Raw genomic sequence first — 21,896 nt, forward strand, 5'->3', positions numbered from 1 at the left:
CTTGGGAGGGACAGCGTCAGAAACCTTCTGGAAATCTAGGAATACAGAATAATACTGACAACTTTTGCATAACTGTGACAGAAACTGTGTTTCTGATCTATGTATGGTACATGGAATTAACTACTTCATTTCTTCTGGTTTTACATCACACTTTTCTGATGGCCCTGATATCTAGCACCTAAAGGTGGTCTTAACCATTATTTTCCTAATCCTGTATTGTGCTGGGCATTTCCTCTATTGTAAGTAATTTGATATTCCTACCTTGAATCTTCACAGTCTTTACTCTTCCAGTTATCACAATTTCTAATTGTTTTACAAGTTGTTTTATTACCAGTCCCAGAGATCACAGTCTAAGTTTATTGTGAAACAATAACGCAATACCCTATAAAATGTGCCACCCGGGGTAGCTGCATGGTCTAGGGTGCCTTGTCACAGTTCGCGTGGCTCTCCCCCCCCCCCCCCCCCCCCCCATCCTCCCCCTCCGTCAGAGGTTATAGTCCTCCCTCGGGCATGGGTGTGTGTTTTGTCCTTAGTGTAAGTTAAAGCTAGATTAAGTAGTGTGTAAGCCTACTGACCCATGACGTCAGCAGTTTGATCCCATAGGATCTTTCCACAAATTTCCAATTTCCTATTAAATGCAACTTTTTTAAATGTAGGCTACAAATTTCCATATTATTCCTGGTATTAAAGTTCGGTGGTAAGGGAAGCACTTAATTTAACCAAACTGAAAAATTCTTTATATAGTTTGTAGTAATATAACTTTTTGTATTGCTTTAACTGGATTGTGTATGTAGAAAGGTAATCTGTTTCGTGTTTTCACTAATTATTTTCAGTATTTGGAGAGAAATCCAGATGGCTGTGATCATATGCTTCTGATGTGTTCAAATGGTCATATATATGATCAGGTTATGAATGAGGAAAGCTCTGCACTGAATGGTCCGTTCTATGTTACCAATACATTGACACTTTGTCATCCAGAAATTGGAGTGAGTAATTACAGCTTATTGAAAGAAATTTCTGCACACTTTTTCTGTGCTTTTCTTAAAATTTACAAGTAGCATACAAGAATTTTGTGTATTATATATTGTTGCCTGCATATATTTATTAACACCTCAGTTTAGACTTACGTTACATGTTGAGTGTGTGTCTGTTTAGTGTCATGCAATTGGATCACAGGGAGCGCTAAGAGAATGAAGTACTGCACATTATTTTTACCTGGAAATTACACTTGGGGATTAGGTGAAAAATGAAATGATTTTTAATGATACTCCCCTTAGTTTTCCTGGATATGTAATAAATTTGCATTATGGTAGCTTGAGAAATTAAGTAGATGCATGATTTCAAATCCGTTTTATTACAATTTATAACTGTGGAAAGCAAAATTTAAATCTGCCGTGGATAGAAGCATCTTCAATTCCTGTTTGTGTCCCATGCATCCGCTGAGGACATATTCCATGTGTGTCTTGAATTTTTTTGGTGGCTAAAATATTCCCTCATCTTTTGGACATCCATCTGGAATAGTACTGTGTCAATTAGTTTAAATTCTGCCAGTGACTCACTTTGAAGATGCCTGTAAGGTTATCAGTCGAAATATTGGAAGAAGAAAAAATACAATCCCAGATGCACACCCAAAAGATGAAATAACATACCCCAGCAGTCCAAAAAGTATTGAGACTGAATTGATAAAAAAAAATAGAAAAGTGTTAATATTGTGGTTTTAATGCTTCGAGTCCTACCTAGTCCTTCTCCACTTAATTGTAGTGTGCACTTCCCATCAGAAAAGTCCTTTCAAATGTTTTTCAAATCCAGCATCACATTACTTTGAATGACAGTTATGTTGTCGAAGTGTTGACCCATCATATGAATTTCTACACTAGGTTTTTGTTGATAATGCCAAGTCTTGTCACCAGTGATGAATTTTTCCAGTAAAGAAATGTCCACATTATGCATTTTAGTCAAGTCACTTCAGGCATCTGAGTGTCATCGTTTTTGTTCGGCAGTCAAGGTGTGTGGGACAAATCTTGCACACACTTGTCTTCTTCAAAACATTCTGGAGAATGTCTTGAACAAATGATTTTAGAAATGCTGCTCCATTGTGATTTGTGACACCACAATGTTGACACATTACTGTCACACATCTGCTTCCTTACAACTGATTGGCTGAATGCACATCCGCTCCATGAGCTAGAACCAATATATTTCGGTGATGTAAGTTCCAGTCCTACCCCCCTGTGACCATTTGGTGTCTGTTCCTCTCAGTTTTTTCAGGAGTATCAAAGTTTTACCATTATTTACGTTGACGGTTCTAAAACCGTGGATAGGAGTGGATATGCTTCTACATATCCTGCTTACCAGGAAGTACATTTGTTTCTAGAAACATTTAGTGTTTTTGTGGAGGAGGTTGTAGCCATTAAAAGAGCTCTTCATTTTAGTGAACAAACCTCCCTTGACTATGTTTTAATTTGTACTGACTCAGTAAGCTGATTCCAGGCTGTTGTTGATGTTAATCTTCTCACTCTGTAATATCTGTTACTCACAATCCTCTCTCTGACCTTAGTCGAAATAGCTGCTCAGTTGTCTTTCTCTGGGACGTATGTCATGGGTATCCCGGGAATGCACTCGCTGCCCACTTGCTGATTACTTGTCCAGCAGTGACTTTGACAATGTGAGGTGCAGAATTTTGGATGCAGATAAAGCCTTTACTCACTCAGAGTTTGAAAAGCACCTGGTGGGCTTCTGACTCCTCTAATAAATTTGGCACTAACAAGGAGAGTAAGGCTGCATGGTGTTCCTCCTTCCAGGAGAAATTTCTGTTTTGCCTCTGTATCAGTTGTACCAGATTAACTCATTGCTTTATCTTACGTAAATGGTCACCCACATATTATGGCCACGGAGCAAAGACAGTAACCTCCTCCTGGCTCTCCACACGGAGCCCCTAGTATTGGTGCATGACTTATGAGTAGTTGAACTAGTGATGTGGTCCCCCCCCCCCCCCCCTCCCCATTGAGAAAGCCATTTTCATTCTCAGACCTGACATTTTAAAATGCTTTTGGGATGGTTGGACATTACCATCACCTGCCATGTGCTAGACCCGGGGATCCTTGACATTATCTCCTCTGTCAGCTGCCCTGGTCATTCGTTTTTTAATTACCTTTAGATGTGATTAGTCTTTTTTCTCCAGTACCTTGTTTTACTTCGTTAGGAGTGCCCTTTCATATAACACTCTTGACCGTAAGTATTCATTATCCCTCGTGTGCACGTAAGGCAGCTTGAGGGGCAGTGCGCAGTGGCAAGGAACAGTGTACAATGTAACACTCCAGCCAATAGTCGTTCTGCCATGCCGGCATGTAACATGGGCTTCTGGGTCTCTGTAGAACATATAGCACTCATTTTCGTGTTTAGACATGGGGAGGTTACTTAGCCAATGCAGTGTTCATTATGGGAGGCATAAAGTGAACACAACAAGTATTACATTACGAAGACACTAAGTGAGTTTTCTGAGCATGTAAATTCTACGAGGGCAAGTCAGAAGCAGAAATAGCAGTCCAGTGCAGCTCTTACCGAGTGTTGTCAGTTATCAGGGTAGGCAATGAGTGGAATGGGAGGTGTGGGGCAGAGACAGAGAACACACTAACAATGCTGTAAAGCATTATTTCATGCTTCCTGCAAGAGAGTGTATTCTATTCACATTTATAACTCTTTTATTATATTGCATCTGGGCTGGGACAGTTGTGGGAGTGACACCTCCCGCCACATTCTGAGCCCCAGTGGCTCTTGACTGCACCCACCCACCCAGCTACCAGCCTGATTATTTCTCTCACCCATTCTTCCCCAGCTATAGAAATATAAATTGCACCAATTGTAGTTTATGAAAGAAGTTTGGTGTAAAACTTTTGACTAATATTTACAGAATTTTCCCAAATTTATGCTTTCCTTCAGTTTAATATTGTGGGAAGCTGCTGTACATATAATATATTCCAGAAGGAAAGGTCAGTATTCAGGGGTAGGACACAAATTATTCATTCAAAGCAAAAAGTTGAGTAAACATGGGCTCTAAGTGCATACATTAAGAGCTATGAACACTTCTTCATATTTGATACTATGAAACAAATCTCTTCTACAGCAAGCTCTTTGGTTTCCATATTTTTTGAGGAAGTAGTATGTATCAAAACAAGGAAAATAATGTCTAATAAACATGGGCTCTAAATTGCACACCCTAAGAGCTATGAGCACTTGTTCAGTAGAAGAGATATTTCACAGTAACAAAGATGAACAAGTACTCACAGCTTTTAAGGTACGCATTTTAGAGTGCATATTTACTGGACATGCTTTTTTGTTTGTTTTTGTTCTATACTTCCCAAAATATGGGAAGCAAAGAGCTTGCAGTAGAAGAGATTTGTTTCACAATATGAAAGATGAAGTAGTGGCTCGTAGGTCTTAATGTATGCTTTTTGGAGCCCATGTTTAGTAGACAGTTTTGTTTATCATCTTGTGCAATTTTTCCCTGCTGTAATAATTTGTTTCTTCTGTGTTAATTTAGGAAGTTGTTGGACAAATCGCATCCCAAGGTGGAGTTTCTGTTTACTACTCTCATAGCCTACAGATGTTATTTTGGAGCTACGTAAATGGAAAGAGCTTTATGGCACCATTGCGCTGTTTAGCTGACTGTGTTACAGCTGTATTTCCAATCCAGTTTGGAAAACAAACAACAAATGGCAATAAAGCAAATAATTCTCAACCTCAGCCTTTGTGCCAGTGGACAGAAGTGCCAAATCACCCCGGACTTGTTTGCAGCCTCATGCAAGGAAGTAAGTATAAATTCAGAAATATTTGTTAAAGTACACATCATGAATGCAATTCCTTCACGTCTCCACTGATTTTAATTTTAGTTTCTGTGTGTATTTCACTTCCATATATGGTTATTTTTAAAAAAAGTTATGTTATTTAGTTCTTTGCGTGTCTCAAGTCTGTTTCCTGACCTATGAAGAATGCATTGGTGCAGTTTATGCCAGTGTGTAAAAGGTATTCAAATTGAGAAATTCCAGTAGATTAATGGCATTTATTACTCAATTTTATTTTTACGAACATATTATGATTTATTGGCTATCACAATCTTGTTTCATCTCTGGCAGAAATATTGTATTGAGTTGTGGCATTACGTGTCCTGTGTAACATGGCAAAAAACACTACGTAAAATATAAATAAGTGATGTCAGTACAAATTCTTATGTAAGTACCAGCCAAAAAAGATTCCATAGCGTAAAATTAGAAAGGTATAGACAATAACTTTTTCCAGTAATAGAGTGGCAATGCAGATTTCCATCTTTTATAAAGTGAAATAAGCCATTGACAAGTATAAAACTAGTTATTATGATTGCAGCAGAGCTTGGTTGGGTGGACAATTGTAAATGACAACTGGCAGAAGTCAGTAGAGATTCGTGCATCTGTAAAAAGATTTATGCACAGATCATACAACTACTACCACTGTCGTACCTCAGTAAAAGATCTTGCTGAGAACCTGAGAAAATTCTGGTCCTATGTAAAATAACTGTGGGTCTAAGGCTTCTGGTCAGTCACTGGACCAATCCGGTGTGGCAGTGGAAGATAGCAAAAGGAAAGCTACAAGTTTTAAATTTGACATTTAAAATATCATTCTCACAGGTGAATCATACAAAGACACCATCTTTTGACCATCGAACAGACTCCTGTATGTGCGACATAGTAATAAGTATCAAGGAACAATTGAAGAAGTTGAAAACAAATAAGTCGTCATGTCCAGCTGCAATCCCAATTCAGTTTTACAAAGAGTACTCTACGGCATTGTTCTCTTATTTAACTTGCGTTTATCACAAATCTCTCATACAGCACAAAGTTCCAAGCAACTGGAAAGAGTGCAGGTGACTCCTATATATAAGAGGGATAAAAGATCAGACCCATAAAATTACAGACCAGTATCCTTAATGTCAGTTTGTTTTAGAATTTGGACATATTCTCATTTTGAATGTAATAAATTTCTTTGAGATGGAAAAGCTTCTGCCCACAAATCACATAGTTTTAGAAAGCATCACCCGTGCAAAACTCAGCTTGCCCTGTCCTCACACATACCCTGCAAACTATGGATGAAGGGCAACAGGCAGATTCCATATTCCGAGATATCCGTAAAGCATTTGACGTGGTGCCCCACTGCAGACTGTTAATGAAGGTACGCGCATACAGAATAGGTCCCAGATATGAGAGTGGATCAAAGATTTCTCAAGTAATAGAAACCATTATATTGTTATATAATGTACCTCTTTTGTAACGAGGTGCTTGTTGCGTGGTGTCTACACTATACTCCATGGAGTCACCAACCATTATATTGTTCTCAACAACAAATTTTCGTTAGAGACAAGGGTATTGTCACGAGTGCCCCAGGGAAGTGTGATAGGACCACTATTATTATCTAGTAACATAAATGATCTGGTGGACAAGGAAAGCAGCAATCGTCAGCTGTTTGCTGGTGATTCCGTAGTGTACAGGAAGGTGACGTTGAGTGACTATACGAGGATAAAAATTTCTAGGTTGTGTGGTGAGTGGCAACTGGCCGTAAATGAAGGAAAATGTAAGTTAATGCAGATGAGTAGGCAAAACAAACCCATAATGTTGAAATAAGCATTATTAGTAAGTTTCCTGACATAATCATGTTGATTAAATATCTAGGCATAATATTGCAAAGCAAAATGAAATGGAACGAGCATGTAAGGATTGTAGTAGGGAAGGTGAATGGTCGACGTTATTTTATTGGGAGAATTTTAGTAAAGTGTGGTTCATCTGTAAAGGAGAGTGGATATGAGACACTAGTGTGACTCATTCTTGAGTACTGCTCAAGTATTTGGGATCTGCATCAGGTTGGATTAAAGAAAGACATCAAAGCAATTTACAGGCAGGCTGATAGATTTGTTACTGGTAGGTTCAACAACATGCATGTATTACGGAGTTACTTTGGGAACTCCAGTGGGAATCTGTGGAGGGAAGACAGTATTCTTTTTGAGGAACACAATTGAGAGAAGCTGATTGCGGAACGAACCTACTGCCAGCATATTTAGATTTCAAATAAGGACTACAAATATAAGAGAAATTTGATTTGGACTGGATGATTATTGGCATAGGGATGTTTTCTGTAATTTAACATGACTGTCACTTCCAACAGTGATCTGCCTTTATGAAAAATGCCAGTTTGCATTCCATGGTTTGGATTTCATGTTAAATGAAAACCAGCAGGGAACAGTAAAGGCTATGATTGAAAGTGCCGTTTTGTGGACAGAGTAAGAATGAATATTGAGTGTATAATGTTGAACTCATAACAACTGCTAAAATTGTCGTTAATTACAAGTATTGTGCTGGGTTAGAAAACATAGACATGTGAGAGTAGTGTTGTTGAACACAATTTCCACAATTAACTGGCCAGGTAATATTATGTGCCATTGGGAGGCTTGATGGTCCTGAAGTAATCCCCAACACATTGAATGTTGTGATGTGTCTGCTATATTTAACAATGTCAGTAGTTCAAGGACAGTGCACATGTTTTGGTTCAGGTTGACAGGCACATACAGATTCACACTTGAACCACCATGGTATAAAAGCAGCCATTGCTGATTACATTGTGGCTACAGCAGAGACTAGGACCAATTTTGCACCCAATACATCAGCAGTTGTTTGCTGTATGCTAGGTTATGAGCAAGGTACCATTCTCCAGGCTTCTGTTTATATCTAACCATTCTCTGTCCCACCACCTATGGTGCACCAAAGGGTACAACTGCAGGGGTAAGTACGCAAAACTATATTTAATCATAAGTGTCTGCCCTGGTGTCAGAAATAACCATTTGCAAGGGTAACATCAAACAGAAGAGGAGCACCTACTGGATAATACCAAACAGCAACGTATAGGACCGACTCGGGACATCATAGTGTGTGGAACCATAGTCTAATGTTTTTGGAGGGAACAGTGAACAATGCAGCATGGATCTAGACTGCTATCCAGTTAATTCTTAGTTTCAGGGAGAAGTAATCATCTGGCAGGAATATGCCCTTGAACACTCTTTTCGTGTTGCCCAAAGCATCCTCAAAAGTATTTGTTGACTTTGTGGTCAATTGATCACGAGAGAAGCTCCTTCATTGAGTATATGTGTGGTGTATGGAATGGTGTGTAGTCTGGCATCCATTACATCATCAGGTGACCATTCATGACAACATGTGGAAATTTTATGGGACTGTATCTTACATATAGTTTCATCTATTCGAGATCAAAGAACTATGTTGTGAATAGAGAAGCCTGTTCACAATTGTAGAATTATTACTTAACAAATTACTTCTGAAGTGCATGAGACTATGATTATACTCATATGTGGTGCATGTCTGTATAATAGTCCAATTAAACCTCATTCATGTGGAACAATAGCTTTAGGTTGTTCATTTTCTGTTCTCCTGTGATATACATATAAAGCAACATATTATTGTTTGTGTTTTCATCATGACATAAAAAATACATCAGGCAGTGTCCTCTTCCTCTGGGAAGAGGAGATGGATGTCCCATTGAATAATCAAAATTCCATAGCATTGAATAATCACAATTCTATAGCATTTTGCTATGAGGTCTGGTATAAGATGTTGAATATCCATGTCACGTGACTGTAATGGCTAAGATGGTACAATTGTTAGTGTTGATTTGGGGGGACTGAGGTTCAAATGCCAATTCAGTCATCCACAATTATTTCATGGTGATGATTATATTGTAAAGGTTATGGATACTTTTCTGCCTTGTATTTGTCAAACCCAGGCTCCTTCCCTGATGGCCTTGCTGACAACATGTTGAAACTCGTTTTCCCTTCCTTTTCCTGTGATTGGGCCTATATCAAATAAAATTGACAGGAAGGCTCCAGAGATTTCTGACTGACCTCATAATTGGGAGTAGCCAGTCCAGCTTACCTGATTTTGGAAATCTTAAAAGGTAAATGCTAGGTCAGCTGCATTAAGAAGGCTGTTAGTGACTGTACTTGCCTAATTGGCTTCATGCTTGGGTGTGATGGAATGTTGAACAAATAAACTCCCAAATTAGTAACGATACACAGTTCTATAATTTTTAAACTCTATTGATTTGCATCTAAATGTCATATCCACAAATTTTTCTAGTCACGGTGCCACATGGTTAATGAAAGTGAAGTAAAATGAAATGTATTGCATTCATTTAAATTATTGAAAATAAGCTTATGCTACAACACTATTCAAACTGAAAATAATCTTAGAACCATCCCTGAAATGCAGTGTACTGAACCTAGCTAACGCAATTTCCTTAACTTATGAATGGCAGCCATCTCAACAACCCTTAGCAAATAGGGGAAATAGCAGGAAGCACTTCCTGGTACTTCTCTTAGTGTTGTCCACAGTGGTTAGGACAGCTATACATGCATGGTAAACTGCCACTAGGGAGAATCTGGGTAACTTGAGTCCCTCACAGAGTTCATGCTATTTAACTTTAACCTTGTTACCTTTCATCGTGCGGAGATGGGAATAAATCTGGTGTTTTAATATGCAGCTAATGTCTTTTAAAATTATTCAAATCTTTAAAACGTTCTTCATTACTTGCATACTTTGTGTGTGTTTTTTAAATCAGAAACTTTTCTTTCAGTACTCCTTTGATCACACAAAATCGTTATGTACAGTCACCTGAGTAATGGAGGGAAAAGTAAACCTACATTCTCAGTACTGTTAAGTGTAGTGTGTTGCGTGCACAATCTGAAAGTTACCTGCTGAATTCGCATACACTACAGCGATGTCACTTCATTGTTTAACTGCTATTGTACCCCTGAAGTTAACAACTCCAGCTGATAAAGTGCGACCTACAAATTATGGTACATGGGTATCATGAGGGGAGCTTAACAGAACTGCATACTTCCTTTTTTCGAAGCAACTAGAAGAGCTTTGTTGACTAAGACAGTATGAAACCATCTTGACACGATCAGTTTTGCTACTAGGTGTCCATTGCCAACAACAGTATAAACACCCTAGCCACCATCGTGTGTGAAGGTGGGCTGGGGAACACCATGAATGGAACCTAGATTAATGGCATTGGGTTTACCTCACTGACAAGTACAGGATTTGTCTTACATCATAGAAGAATGGGGAGGTGGCCAGATAGCAATGCATGACTTAGGAATGCATTTGGGGGGTTCAGCAGGGTACTGGATCACTCCTGTTTTGGACGAGTTTTCCTAGTTTCGAAAGGCTTATTCTTTCACTCTCTGCCACCCTTAAATTTAAGCCCACAGACATTTGCGTATATGCAGGTAGTGCAAAATGTTTTTCTACTCTCGTTTATAAGTAAGTTTGCAAAGTCTGTGCTGCCAACATTCCTTAAAAGTTGTAATAATTCAAATAATTTTTTGAGTTATTGAAATATTATTATGTATGTATGTATTTATTTATTTCAGGTAACAATCCTGTAATACTGATGTTAAAACCAGATGTATTTCTGGTGCAAGAAATTAAAGTTGTACCATCAAAGGCTAAAATTATGGACATGGTTGTAGTTCGTCATCCTTCGTCTAGTTGTGAATATCGCACAACACTAATCTTACTTTGTGAGGATGGAAGTCTGAGAATATATATGGCTGGTTTGGAATCAACAGGTATGTGGAGTTCTTAGAGAGAGAGAGAGAGAGAGAGAGAGAGAGAGAGAGAGAGAGAGAGGGGGGGGGGGTGACATGGAGTAGTTGCAGGGCGTTAGTTGTTATCAGCAGTGGAAGCTGTAGCTAGAGCTGCAGGAGTTAGACCTGGACAGTGAATCTCGGAACGATAGAATGAGTTGTAGGAAGGTAACACTGAAAAGATAAGTGAGATGTTCTACATCTTTCAGGGTACTCTCTCTATGGATATACTGAACAAAAAGGATATCTATCGAGTGGTCTAAGATGTTGGAGAAATGGGATTATCAAGATATTAGTGAAGAAAAAGTGTTATAAGTAGAATACAGGAATAAGCAGTAGTATAAAGTTTAGGGACAGAAGCCCATATACGTCTGTGAAGGTTAGATGTTATAAGGAGGCCTTAATTTCACTTAGTTTTGAAAAACATATTAATTTTAAATATCACCAGGAATGGATGGAAAGGTGATATTTACTTGTATGGAAATGAAACAAGAAATGAATTAAAACCTTAAATGCTTTAAAGAGCTCAGAATCCAATAAACATATGTAAGAAAAGTAAAACTGGTGTTTTTGCTAAAAGTACCATAGTGTTGTAATTACCTTATGCCCCCGCTCTCTCTCTCTCTCTCTCTCTCTCTCTCTCTCTCTCTCTCTGTCTCTGTGTGTGTTTTGTGTGTGTGTGTGTGTGTGTGTGTGTGTGTGTGTGTGTTTTGTGTGTGTGAATCCACTTCCTTGTGAATTTAAATTTCTTTCCATGAACTTTCGAATGTTGCAGGGTATTGGCTGTTACCTAGTATCAAAAATATTGCCAAGACACACAAAGTTCCTAAGAAGAAGAAACCATATAAATTAGGAAAAACTACTGGTAAGTTCTCGTTATATTACTTTTCAGACTATGCAAACAGAAAGTGCATAAAAAAGGTGAAACATTTTTAAGTGTATTATGCAGTGTGTAATTTTCAAATGTCTTGAATAAAACCAAGTATATAAATATTAATAAGTTTTGTTGAAAAGCATATTTGGAAAGAAAGACACACGTATACCGCTTTTTCTATGTAATTGCCATTACATAATAATTATTTGGGGGAAACTGAATATCTTTGCTGCCAATACCCGTGACTTACACCCAGCATTCTTCAATTATGTGGTCATTTGAAAAATATTTGGTGCATATGTATACCTTCAGAACTATGGAAAGAGAGTCATTTGGTGTTAGATCATGACTATGGGTTGGATGGTTTAGAATATGTGTACCTTCAGAACTATGGAAAGAGAGTCATTTGGTGTTAGATCATGACTATGGGTTGGATGGTTTAGAATATCTCAACAACTATTGAGGAACTCGGCAGTCTGTCATGCCGTGTTAGCCAAAAGAGCATAATCCTGCAAAAAACTGACCTATTTTGACAACTATTCTCATCTCTTTCTTTGATTTGCTCATTGAAGCCTTCTGAGGGTTTTGCTGACAGATACATAGAATGTTTGCACTGTATCACTTCCTTTTTTTAATTCTGGTGTACAGTTCTCCATCCAGGTTTCATCTACTGTTGCAATAGATTTGGGGAATTCTTCACCCACTCTTAGGCTGGCATCCGCAAAAATTTGTGTGGAAGCAGCATGCCATTTTAAATTGTTTTATTTTATAGTTGCCTCACATACAACTTCCAGTGTAACATGTGTTAAAAAACAAACAATGGAAAATCTGGGATGGAATAATGACAGAATTATGAAAAGGATAGATTGCTACTTACCTTACAGTGGAGATATTGAGTTGCTGGGAGGCACAACAAAAAGACTGCTGAACAAGTAAGCTTTCGGCCAAAAGGCCTTCTTCTAAATTAGGCAACATACACGTACATTCATGCAAACAACTCACACACATATGAACACTGTCTGGCTGACCTTGGCAGCCATAGACAGTGGTCGTGTGTGTGTGTGTGTGTGGGGGGGGGGGGGGGAGAGGGAGAGGGGGAGAGAGAGAGAGAGAGAGAGAGAGAGAGAGACGTAATTCAGAAGAATGCCTTTTGGCCAAAAGCTCACTTGTTCAGCAGTCTTTTTGTTGTGCCTGTCTGCATCTCAACATTTCCACTAAATGGTGAGTAGCAATCTGTCCTTTTCATAATATTGCCATTTGTTTAAAAAAATGCTGTTTATTACTTCATTCTTTTTGGAGCTACTTGAAATACACTTTGAATTCCTCTGCTATCGGAATCCAAGTACTTCATCTATAAAAATGTGTTTCAAATATAGATAAGAAAGATTGTTGGCATGATTCAGAATTATATCAAAACTATCTGTGTTTCTTAATAATACTGTAATGTTGTAGATGTCGCAAAAAAAAAAAAAAAAAAAAAAAAGAAACTGTAAAAATATTTTTTGACATAAGTATGACTATTAGCTTATTTCTTTCATTTTAGGCACAGTTGTGTTTCCAGTTGATTTCTTTGAACATTGTGAACCAATAAATTCAGTTGAATTTGGAGGTAATGACCTCCTACAGATATACAGTGCTCATCAAATAAAACATCGACTCAATACTACAGGTAAGTACTGAAAGCAAAGGTACTAAAATTCTTTAGTGTAAATACATGGTACTTCAACCAATGCTGAAGACTTATCGGATACTATTATTTAGTGTAACAAAGCTGACAATCACTTTAAATATTGGTAAATGAAATTCCTTCAAATTTTGTTTGTTCAACAATATTGGTTGAGGTCTTGTGCTTGTGGAAAATCAATCATCTACAGGATGTGGACCTTTATCAAGTTTAATTTTAATAGACTAGTAATTCCTTTTTTAGACATAAACTCAGTGTTAAATAAATTCCTGATAAACAATACTTGAAACAATTTTATTGTCTTGAAAGTGTAGTTGGTAGTGTTTTTCTGTCCAGTTAATTTTCTGTTAGACTTATGAACTAAGACTTATAAAACAGCTAAATAGGTTCTGAAGATCTTGGGAAGATAAGTTTGATTTCTTCTGAAGTGATACTCCAGAAGTGTGTGCCTTCCTATGGAATTATAGTGTACATAGTAATTTAGATAATGCTAAGAATACACCAGTGAGCCAAAACATTATGACCACCTGCTTAATGGCACGTTATCCCACCTGTGTAACCCAATACAGCAGCAGTTGTGTGTGACGTGGATTGAAAAAGTTATTGGTAGTTCTCTGGATGTATGCAGCACCAGATTTGGATGCTTAGCACACACAATTCCCGTAAATTATGGGCCAGTGGTGTGTGGGTGCTTTGCTGGTACCAGATAGTTTTCCAGATGTGTTGCATCATATTTAGATCATGTAAATTTGGTGACCAAAATATCAGCATGAGTTCACTATCACCCACCTCAAATCACTGTTGTATGGTTCTGGTTTTGTAGTACAGACATTTGTCCTTCTGGAAGATGCCATAACGGTTGAGAAGGACATCAAACGTGAAGGAATGCACATTGTCTGCAATAATGTTTGTGTTGTCCATAGCTGTCATGGTGCTTTTGAGTAATACTACAGGTCCCAGGGAAACTCAGGTGACTGGTTGCTATTGCATAATACTGCCCCCAACAGTTTGTGTCCTTGGTATGGTGCATGATTTCTGCTGCTGTTTCTGCTGTTTACCTGGGTGAAGGCATATCCAGACAAGACCATTGACCTGGTGTATCAAGGAACATGATTCCTCCAACCTGACAACACATGTCCATTGATCCCCAGTCAAATCTCGATGATTTCATGCCCACTGCAGTTGTAATTGTAATTGACCGCGGTGTTGAGTCAACATGGGAACACGTAGATGCCATCTGCTGTGAAATGACATGTTCAACAATGTGTGGCGAATGTTGTGCCCCAAAAGGCTTGTTCGTACACCAGCTTTATGATAAGTGGACAGATCTGTTACAGATCACTGCTTATCCTTTACCCAGTGGCAAGCCTCCAGCCCCCACATTCCGTGATGTGTGGGCGTCTAACATATAATCCCTTACTCATGGATTCACAGTTCTTCAATCATTTCAAATAGATGGTCATGACAATGGAATGGAACAGCCAAAAAGATTCACTGCTTTCAAGATACTTCTTTCGAGGTGATGGGCTACGAAAATGTGCTGTTTCTCAAAGTCATTTATATCAGTGTATTTCCCCATTTTCAGTCTGTGTAATTGCTAGAATGATTCCCCATTTATCTCTGCTCCATTTATATACTTTGCACACTGGGATGCGCCAACAGTGCCACAAGCCATCATTCAATTTCGCATTGGCCAGTGGTCATAGCAGTTGGATCATCAGTGTACATAAGTTATGGTCCTTTAGTAACACAGCAACCATCAGTCTGTTGGAATATTGATGAATGAAATTTCCCAAAATTTTGTTTCAGAAATCATTATAGTTGTGGTCTTGTGCTTGGAGAAATACTAGTTGTGGTCCTCTCCGAGGTCAACAATCAACCTTCAGTGCATTTACTTCTGAAGATTGAGTGATTAACACACTAGAGCAAGGCTAGTTCAAAGCATAGCAGACTGATTTCTACTGATGACAGAGAAATATCAAGAGAAGCAGTATATGACTGGTTCCTTTCATTATTGTGAATGGTGTCTTGCTTTGGAGCAGATCATCCTCTTAGTAGAAGGTTGTAAATTATGTGGAAAAATCTCTTGTGTAAATTTGGTCTTGTACTTTTAGGCCAGAGCTTTCTCTGCATCTGAAATCATGTGTAACACACAATACAATATACTTCACTTTGCCATCCTACCTCCTGGCTTCTCAAAGTTGCCCATATTTCTACAAAAGAGGCAACATGGTGATGTGGGTACACAGAAAAAGATCTGCGGTTGATGTCAACTTAAACCTGTTACTAGCCACAGAGTTTTTCAAAATTAAATAACCCTTCTTTTTCTTTCATAATTTTTTTTTTTTGCTCATTATCACACTACAAACATTTTCTGAAAATTTAAATGCTTCTGTGTTTTGTGGGAATGGTGATTTTTCTTCTATGTTATTAACTCAAATATGATAGCATCCTTCCTCATTCTTGCCCTGTTATAGCTTGTGTTTCATCTATAATGACGTCATCGTTGATGGGGTGTTGAAACCTACCTTTAGTTGCTTTCTTCTTCACCCTGTCCACTATCTTTTTTATGATTGTAATCACATAAATAGTTATCATCCATCTTATCATTTCTTTCCTTTTGTTGTGTCCTTGAGACCCACTGGAGATCACCATATGACTAGCGCAAAGTTTTTATAAATGTGCACCATTATTTGTATTTGGATGAAGAACATCCAAATTAAAAACTGGCGGCCTGGTATTCTCCATATATCTACACTTGCTGTGGAAGAGAACAGAGTAAACGCTGACTTGTCAAGACAGTAAGGGATTTAACTAAATTTCCTTTAGAGACTTTGAGGACAGGTTCCTTGCACTAAAACAAGGAAAAAGTATATACATACATGGGCTCTAAAATGTATCTAAAAACACAGATGATGTGACTTACCGAACGAAAGTGCTGGCAGGTCGATAGACACACAAACAAACACAAACATACACACACAAAATTCAAACTTTCGCAACAAACTGTTGCCTCATCAGGAAAGAGGGAAGGAGAGGGAAAGACGAAAGGATGTGGGTTTTAAGGGAGAGGGTAAGGAGTCATTCCAATCCCAGGAGCGGAAAGACTTACCTTAGGGGGGAAAAAGGAAAAAAGGACAGGTGTACACTCGCACATCCATCCGCACATACACAGACACAAGCAGACATTTGTAAAGGCAAAGAGTTTGGGCAGAGATGTCAGTCGGGCGGAAGTAAAGAGGCAAAGATGTTGAAAGACAGGTGAGGTATGAGCGGCGGCAAATTGAAATTAGCGGAGATTGAGGCCTGGCGGATAATGAGAAGAGAGGATATACTGAAGGGCAAGTTCCCATCTCTGGAGTTCTGACAGGTTGGTGTTAGTGGGAAGTATCCAGATAACCCGGACGGTGTAACACTGTGCCAAGATGTGCTGGCCGTGCATCAAGGCATGTTTAGCCACAGGGTGATCCTCATTACCAACAAACACTGTCTGCCTGTGTCCATTCATGCGAATGGACAGTTTGTTGCTGGTCATTCTCACATAGAAAGCTTCACAGTGTAGGCAGGTCAGTTGGTAAATCACGTGGGTGCTTTCACACGTGGCTCTGCCTTTGATCGTGTACACCTTCCGGGTTACAGGACTGGAGTAGGTGGTGGTGGGAGGGTGCATGGGGCAGGTTTTACATCGGGGGCGGTTACAAGGGTAGGAGCCAGAGGGTAGGGAAGGTGGTTTGGGGATTTCATAGGGATGAACTAAGAGGTTACGCAGGTTAGGTGGACGGCGGAAAGACACTCTTGGTGGAGTGGGGAGGATTTCATGAAGGATGGATCTCATTTCAGGGCAGGATTTGAGGAAGTCGTATCCCTGCTGGAGAGCCACATTCAGAGTCTGATCCAGTCCCGGAAAGTATCCTGTCACAAGTGGGGCACTTTTGGGGTTCTTCTGTGGGAGGTTCTGTGTTTGAGGAGATTAGGAAGTGGCTCTGGTTAGTTGCTTCTGTACCAGGTCGGGAGGGTAGTTGCGGGATGCAAAAGCTGTTTTCAGGTTGTTGGTGTAATGGTTCAGGGATTCCGGACTGGAGCAGATTCGTTTGCCACGAAGACCTAGGCTGTAGGGAAGGGACCGTTTGATGTGGAATGGGTGGCAGCTGTCATAATGGAGGTACTGTTGCTTGTTGGTGGGTTTGATGTGGACGGACGTGTGAAGCTGGCCATTGGGCAGGTGGAGGTCAACGTCAAGGAAAGTGGCATGGGATTTTGAGTAGGACCAGGTGAATCTGATGGAACCAAAGGAGTTGAGGTTGGAGAGGAAATTCTGGAGTTCTTCTTCACTGTGAGTCCAGATCATGAAGATGTCATCAATAAATCTGTACCAAACTTTGGGTTGGCAGGCCTGGGTAACCAAGAAGGCTTCCTCTAAGCGACCCATGAATAGGTTGGCGTATGAGGGGGCCATCCTGGTGCCCATGGCTGTTCCCTTTAATTGTTGCTATGTCTGGCCTTCGAAAGTGAAGAAGTTGTGGGTCAGGATGAAGCTGGCTAAGGTAATGAGGAAAGAGGTTTTTGGTAGGGTGGCAGGTGATCGGCGTGAAAGGAAGTGCTCCATCGCAGCGAGGCCCTGGACGTGCGGAATATTTGTGTATAAGGAAGTGGCATCAATGGTTACAAGGATGGTTTCCTGGGGTAACAGACTGGGTAGGGATTCCAGGCATTCAAGAAAGTGGTTGGTGTCTTTGATGAAGGATGGGAGACTGCATGTGATGGGTTGAAGGTGTTGATCTACGTAGGCAGAGATACGTTCTGTGGGGGCTTGGTAGCCAGCTACAATGGGACGGCCGGGATGATTGGGTTTGTGAATTTTAGGAAAAAGGTAGAAGGTGGGTGCGGGGTGTAGGTGGGGTCAGGAGGTTGATGGAGTCAGGTGAAAGGTTTTGTAGGGGGCCTAAGGTTCTGAGGATTCCTTGAAGCTCCGCCTGGACATAAGGAATGGGATTACCTTGGCAAACTTTGTATGTAGTGTTATCTGAAAGCTGACGCAGTCCCTCAGCCACATACTCCCGACGATCAAGTACCACGGTTGTGGAACCCTTGTCCGCCGGAAGAATGACGATGGATTGGTCACCCTTCAGATCACGGATAGCCTGGGCTTCAGCAGTGGTGATGTTGGGAGTAGGATTAAGGTTTTTTAAGAAGGATTGAGAGGCAGGGCTGGAAGTCAGAAATTCCTGGAAAGTTTGGAGAGGGTGTTTTTGAGGAAGAGGAGGTGGGTCCCGCTGTGACGGAGGACGGAACTGTTCCAGGCAGGGTTCAATTTGGATAGTGTCTTGGGGAGTTGGACCATTAGGAGTAGGATTAGGATCATTTTTCTTCATGGCAAAGTGATATTTCCAGCAGAGAGTACGGGTGTAGGACAGTAAATCTTTGACAAGGGCTGTTTGGTTGAATCTGGGAGTGGGGCTGAAGGTGAGGCCTTTGGATAGGACAGAAGTTTCGGATTGGGAGAGAGGTTTGGAGGAAATGTTAACTACTGAATTAGGGTGTTGTGGTTCCAGATTGTGTTGATTGGAATTTTGAGGTTTTGGGGAGAATGGAGCTGGAAGTGGGAGATTGAGTAGATGGGAGAGACTGGGTGTGTGTGCAATGAGAGGAGGTTGAGGTTTGCTGGAAAGGTTGTGAAGGGTGAGTGAGTTGCCTTTCCGGAGGTGGGAAACCAGGAGATTGGATAGTTTTTTGAGGTGGAGGGTGGCATGCTGTTCTAATTTGCGATTGGCCTGTAGGAGGATGCTCTGAACAGCCGGTGTGGATGTGGGAGAGGAAAGATTGAGGACTTTTATTAAGGATAGGAGTTGACAGGTGTGTTCATTGGCTGAGTTGATGTGTAGGTGAAGGATTAGATGGGTGAGGGCAATGGATTGTTCAGTTTGGAACTGGTATAGGGACTGATGGAAAGAAGGATTACAGCCAGAGATGGGAACTTTAAGTGTGAGGCCTTTGGGGGTAATGCCAAATGTCAGACAAGCCTGGGAAAATAAAATATGGGAGTGTAATCTGGCTAGGGCGAAGGCATGTTTGCGGAGGGAATGTAAATAAAACTTAATGGGGTCGTTGTGGGGATATTGTGAGGGTGACATGGTATTAGAAGGAGGAAAGTGTAACATGAGGCTGAAATGAAAATGAAAATAAAAATATATGGCGAGAGATAAGGTGAACTAGAAAGCAACTGGAGATCTGATGTGAAAAAAGGCGAAAAGGTGTTGGTTATAGCTGGGCTATGTTGATCCTGTGGTGAACTTGGGGTGGTAGACAACGATGTGCACAAAGGTTAAGTGGTTGGGCTCTAAAATGTATGTATAAGAGTTATGAGCACTTATTCAAGGCATGTTTCACAGCAGTAAATATGAACAAGTGCTCATAGTTGTTGAAGTTTACTTTTTAGAGCCTCCCAAAATATGGAAAGCACAGAGCTTGCAGTAGAAGAGATGTGTTTCACAGTATAGTAGAAGATGAAAAAGCACTCGTAACCCTTAAGGTAAGTCTGTAAAGGGGTTGGTTCTCCGGGTTTGGTGCCCGTCATATGTTTACAGAAAGTATGGCACTCGCTACTGCACATTGGATGTTTTGTTTATGTAGTTATCATTGCACTGCTTTGTTTCCATGAACACTGCATTCTTTAGGTGGATATTGAGCACAGCAACCAGTTTCATAGTAGTATTAGTCTTAATAGAGGTAACAGTAGTCAGTGCTAAAGGTGGCACCAAGTGGAAATTAAGAGATACTTTACACTGTAAACAAATCGCTGTGAAGAGTAGAAAATTTGATACACACAGAGGCACTATGTACATTTCATGATACATTGATAGTGGCTAGAATCTGTACAACAGAGGGATTAACCACATTAGGTTTTTTGTATGTGTTGCAAGCACTTGATCACATTGTTACAAACTTGAGCGAGAAAAGTGATACCCAGAACTTTATTCTTGTGAAAAACAAGTACATAAAGGAATAATGTGCTTTACATGCAAGTCTCTCACTATAGTTGTGCGAGAGCTGATCCAAAACAAAAGATGATTTTTTACGAAATGCAAGGACAAGAAATTAGCCACGATCCTGAATGGAAAGAACTGCATAGGCACAGTTCTCTGTTCTATGAGAAGACACATCGATTTTAAAACAGAAATTACCAGGACATGATTTAGGGAGTGAATTGATTACAAGTAGGTGTACTAGTGAAACCAAGTCCCAAGAGAACACACACGATTGCAGCTACACACGAAAGTGAGTAAAAAGTTTGCCTGTTTCAAAGACTGGTACAATGTGTATCCAATACTAGCAAATGTAGCAGTGTTGGTATGGTAAGATGGATCCGCCTGTCAAAAATAATTCAGATTATCAAGTTTGTTTCGATAACAATTCTTCGCGGCAAGCACAGAAAGAAAAGGCAGTTTTGTTTACTAAACAGATTATGTTCGGCAATGGAAATGTGAGTCATGCAGACCTCATTTAGATACAGTAATGGGACTATGCCTTGTCAGACTGTGAAGATCAGCACTGTAATGAAGTGCTTTTCTGATAACCCTCCTGAAAGAACAGTTTTGGTGTCCTCAATGGGATAGCTTCACAAAAAAAAAAAAGAAAAAAGGTTCATCAGACTGTCTTCAGAAAACAGTGTCGAGGTGATTGCTAGTAACTCAAATTCAATATGGGATCTCCACCAGTTCTTCAAGACATTGACATGATTTCACTGTTGTCAGAAATTCTAGCAAAGGAGAAAACTCGGTTATTACTGATAGCCACGGACACAGTTTGGCATCTCACATAACTGCTGCAGCATTCATCAAGCCAGGAATGCTGTTTGGTGAAGTTCATGAACTTCTAAAGTTATCAGAAGTCATCAAGCTAACTTCCAATGTTGTTTGGTGGTTCAAATGACATTTACAAAAAAGGCATACCAATCGTCTGTCAAGAATTAAAGAAATGTCAGTTTCTCCTAGCTCCCTCTAATGTAAGATTGTTCAGCATTGCACATGAATGTGGTTTACTGCAGTGGTCCTGCGTAAACCAGAAAATTAGTGCAGAAAACAAATAGTATGTGAGAATATGTAAACACTCCATCTGTTATAGATGTAAATTGTACAGGCTGTAGATTGCATACGACATATGGTTTTGCGTCTGAATGAACTAGGTAAGAAATTGTTAGCTAGTTCATTCCGCAATGAAGTCGCAAAGAAGCACTAAAGAAATGTCCTGTTTTTCAACACAGTCATTCCACAAAAGTCAGGGAAAAACCAACCATGTAATTTGTAAAGAGAAGGGAAAAAAGAAGAAGGAAGGAAGGAAGGAAGGAAGGAAGGAAGGAAGAAAGAAAGAAATAGAAATTACAATGAAGGACATGTAACTAAATGCACCACAAGTGAGGAAGTTTTACTTCACATTAGAGTCCAGTGAGCCAGATGTAAACTCAGTGAATTACAGTACTGGACTGAATAAACAAAATGTAGCATACTTTGTATTAATGAAACTTGCTAAATATTTCAGGTATAGACTTGTGTGTTGAGTTAGCTACTCAGTTGTCTATAGTTACTGGAGAACAAGCATTGCACATGTGGGATATCAATATAATTATGTTAGAAACAATCTACATGTGAAGTACTCAATTG

General features: G+C 39.7%; 1 protein-coding gene across 1 annotated transcript in view; it reads left to right on the forward strand.

Annotated features, from left to right (window-relative positions):
- LOC126470301 (protein purity of essence) overlaps nucleotides 1-21,896 on the forward strand; it is a 475,244-nt gene that overhangs the window by 231,765 nt on the left and 221,583 nt on the right. The window contains exons 35-39 of the mRNA XM_050098072.1: nucleotides 834-986; nucleotides 4,541-4,808; nucleotides 10,466-10,663; nucleotides 11,457-11,546; nucleotides 13,099-13,224. Coding sequence (XP_049954029.1) covers nucleotides 834-986; nucleotides 4,541-4,808; nucleotides 10,466-10,663; nucleotides 11,457-11,546; nucleotides 13,099-13,224 — 835 coding nt within the window. The remainder of the gene's footprint in view (nucleotides 1-833; nucleotides 987-4,540; nucleotides 4,809-10,465; nucleotides 10,664-11,456; nucleotides 11,547-13,098; nucleotides 13,225-21,896) is intronic.

Source organism: Schistocerca serialis, chromosome 3 (genome assembly GCF_023864345.2).
Source record: "Schistocerca serialis cubense isolate TAMUIC-IGC-003099 chromosome 3, iqSchSeri2.2, whole genome shotgun sequence".
In the NCBI taxonomy this organism is placed as follows: Eukaryota; Metazoa; Arthropoda; class Insecta; order Orthoptera; family Acrididae; genus Schistocerca; species Schistocerca serialis.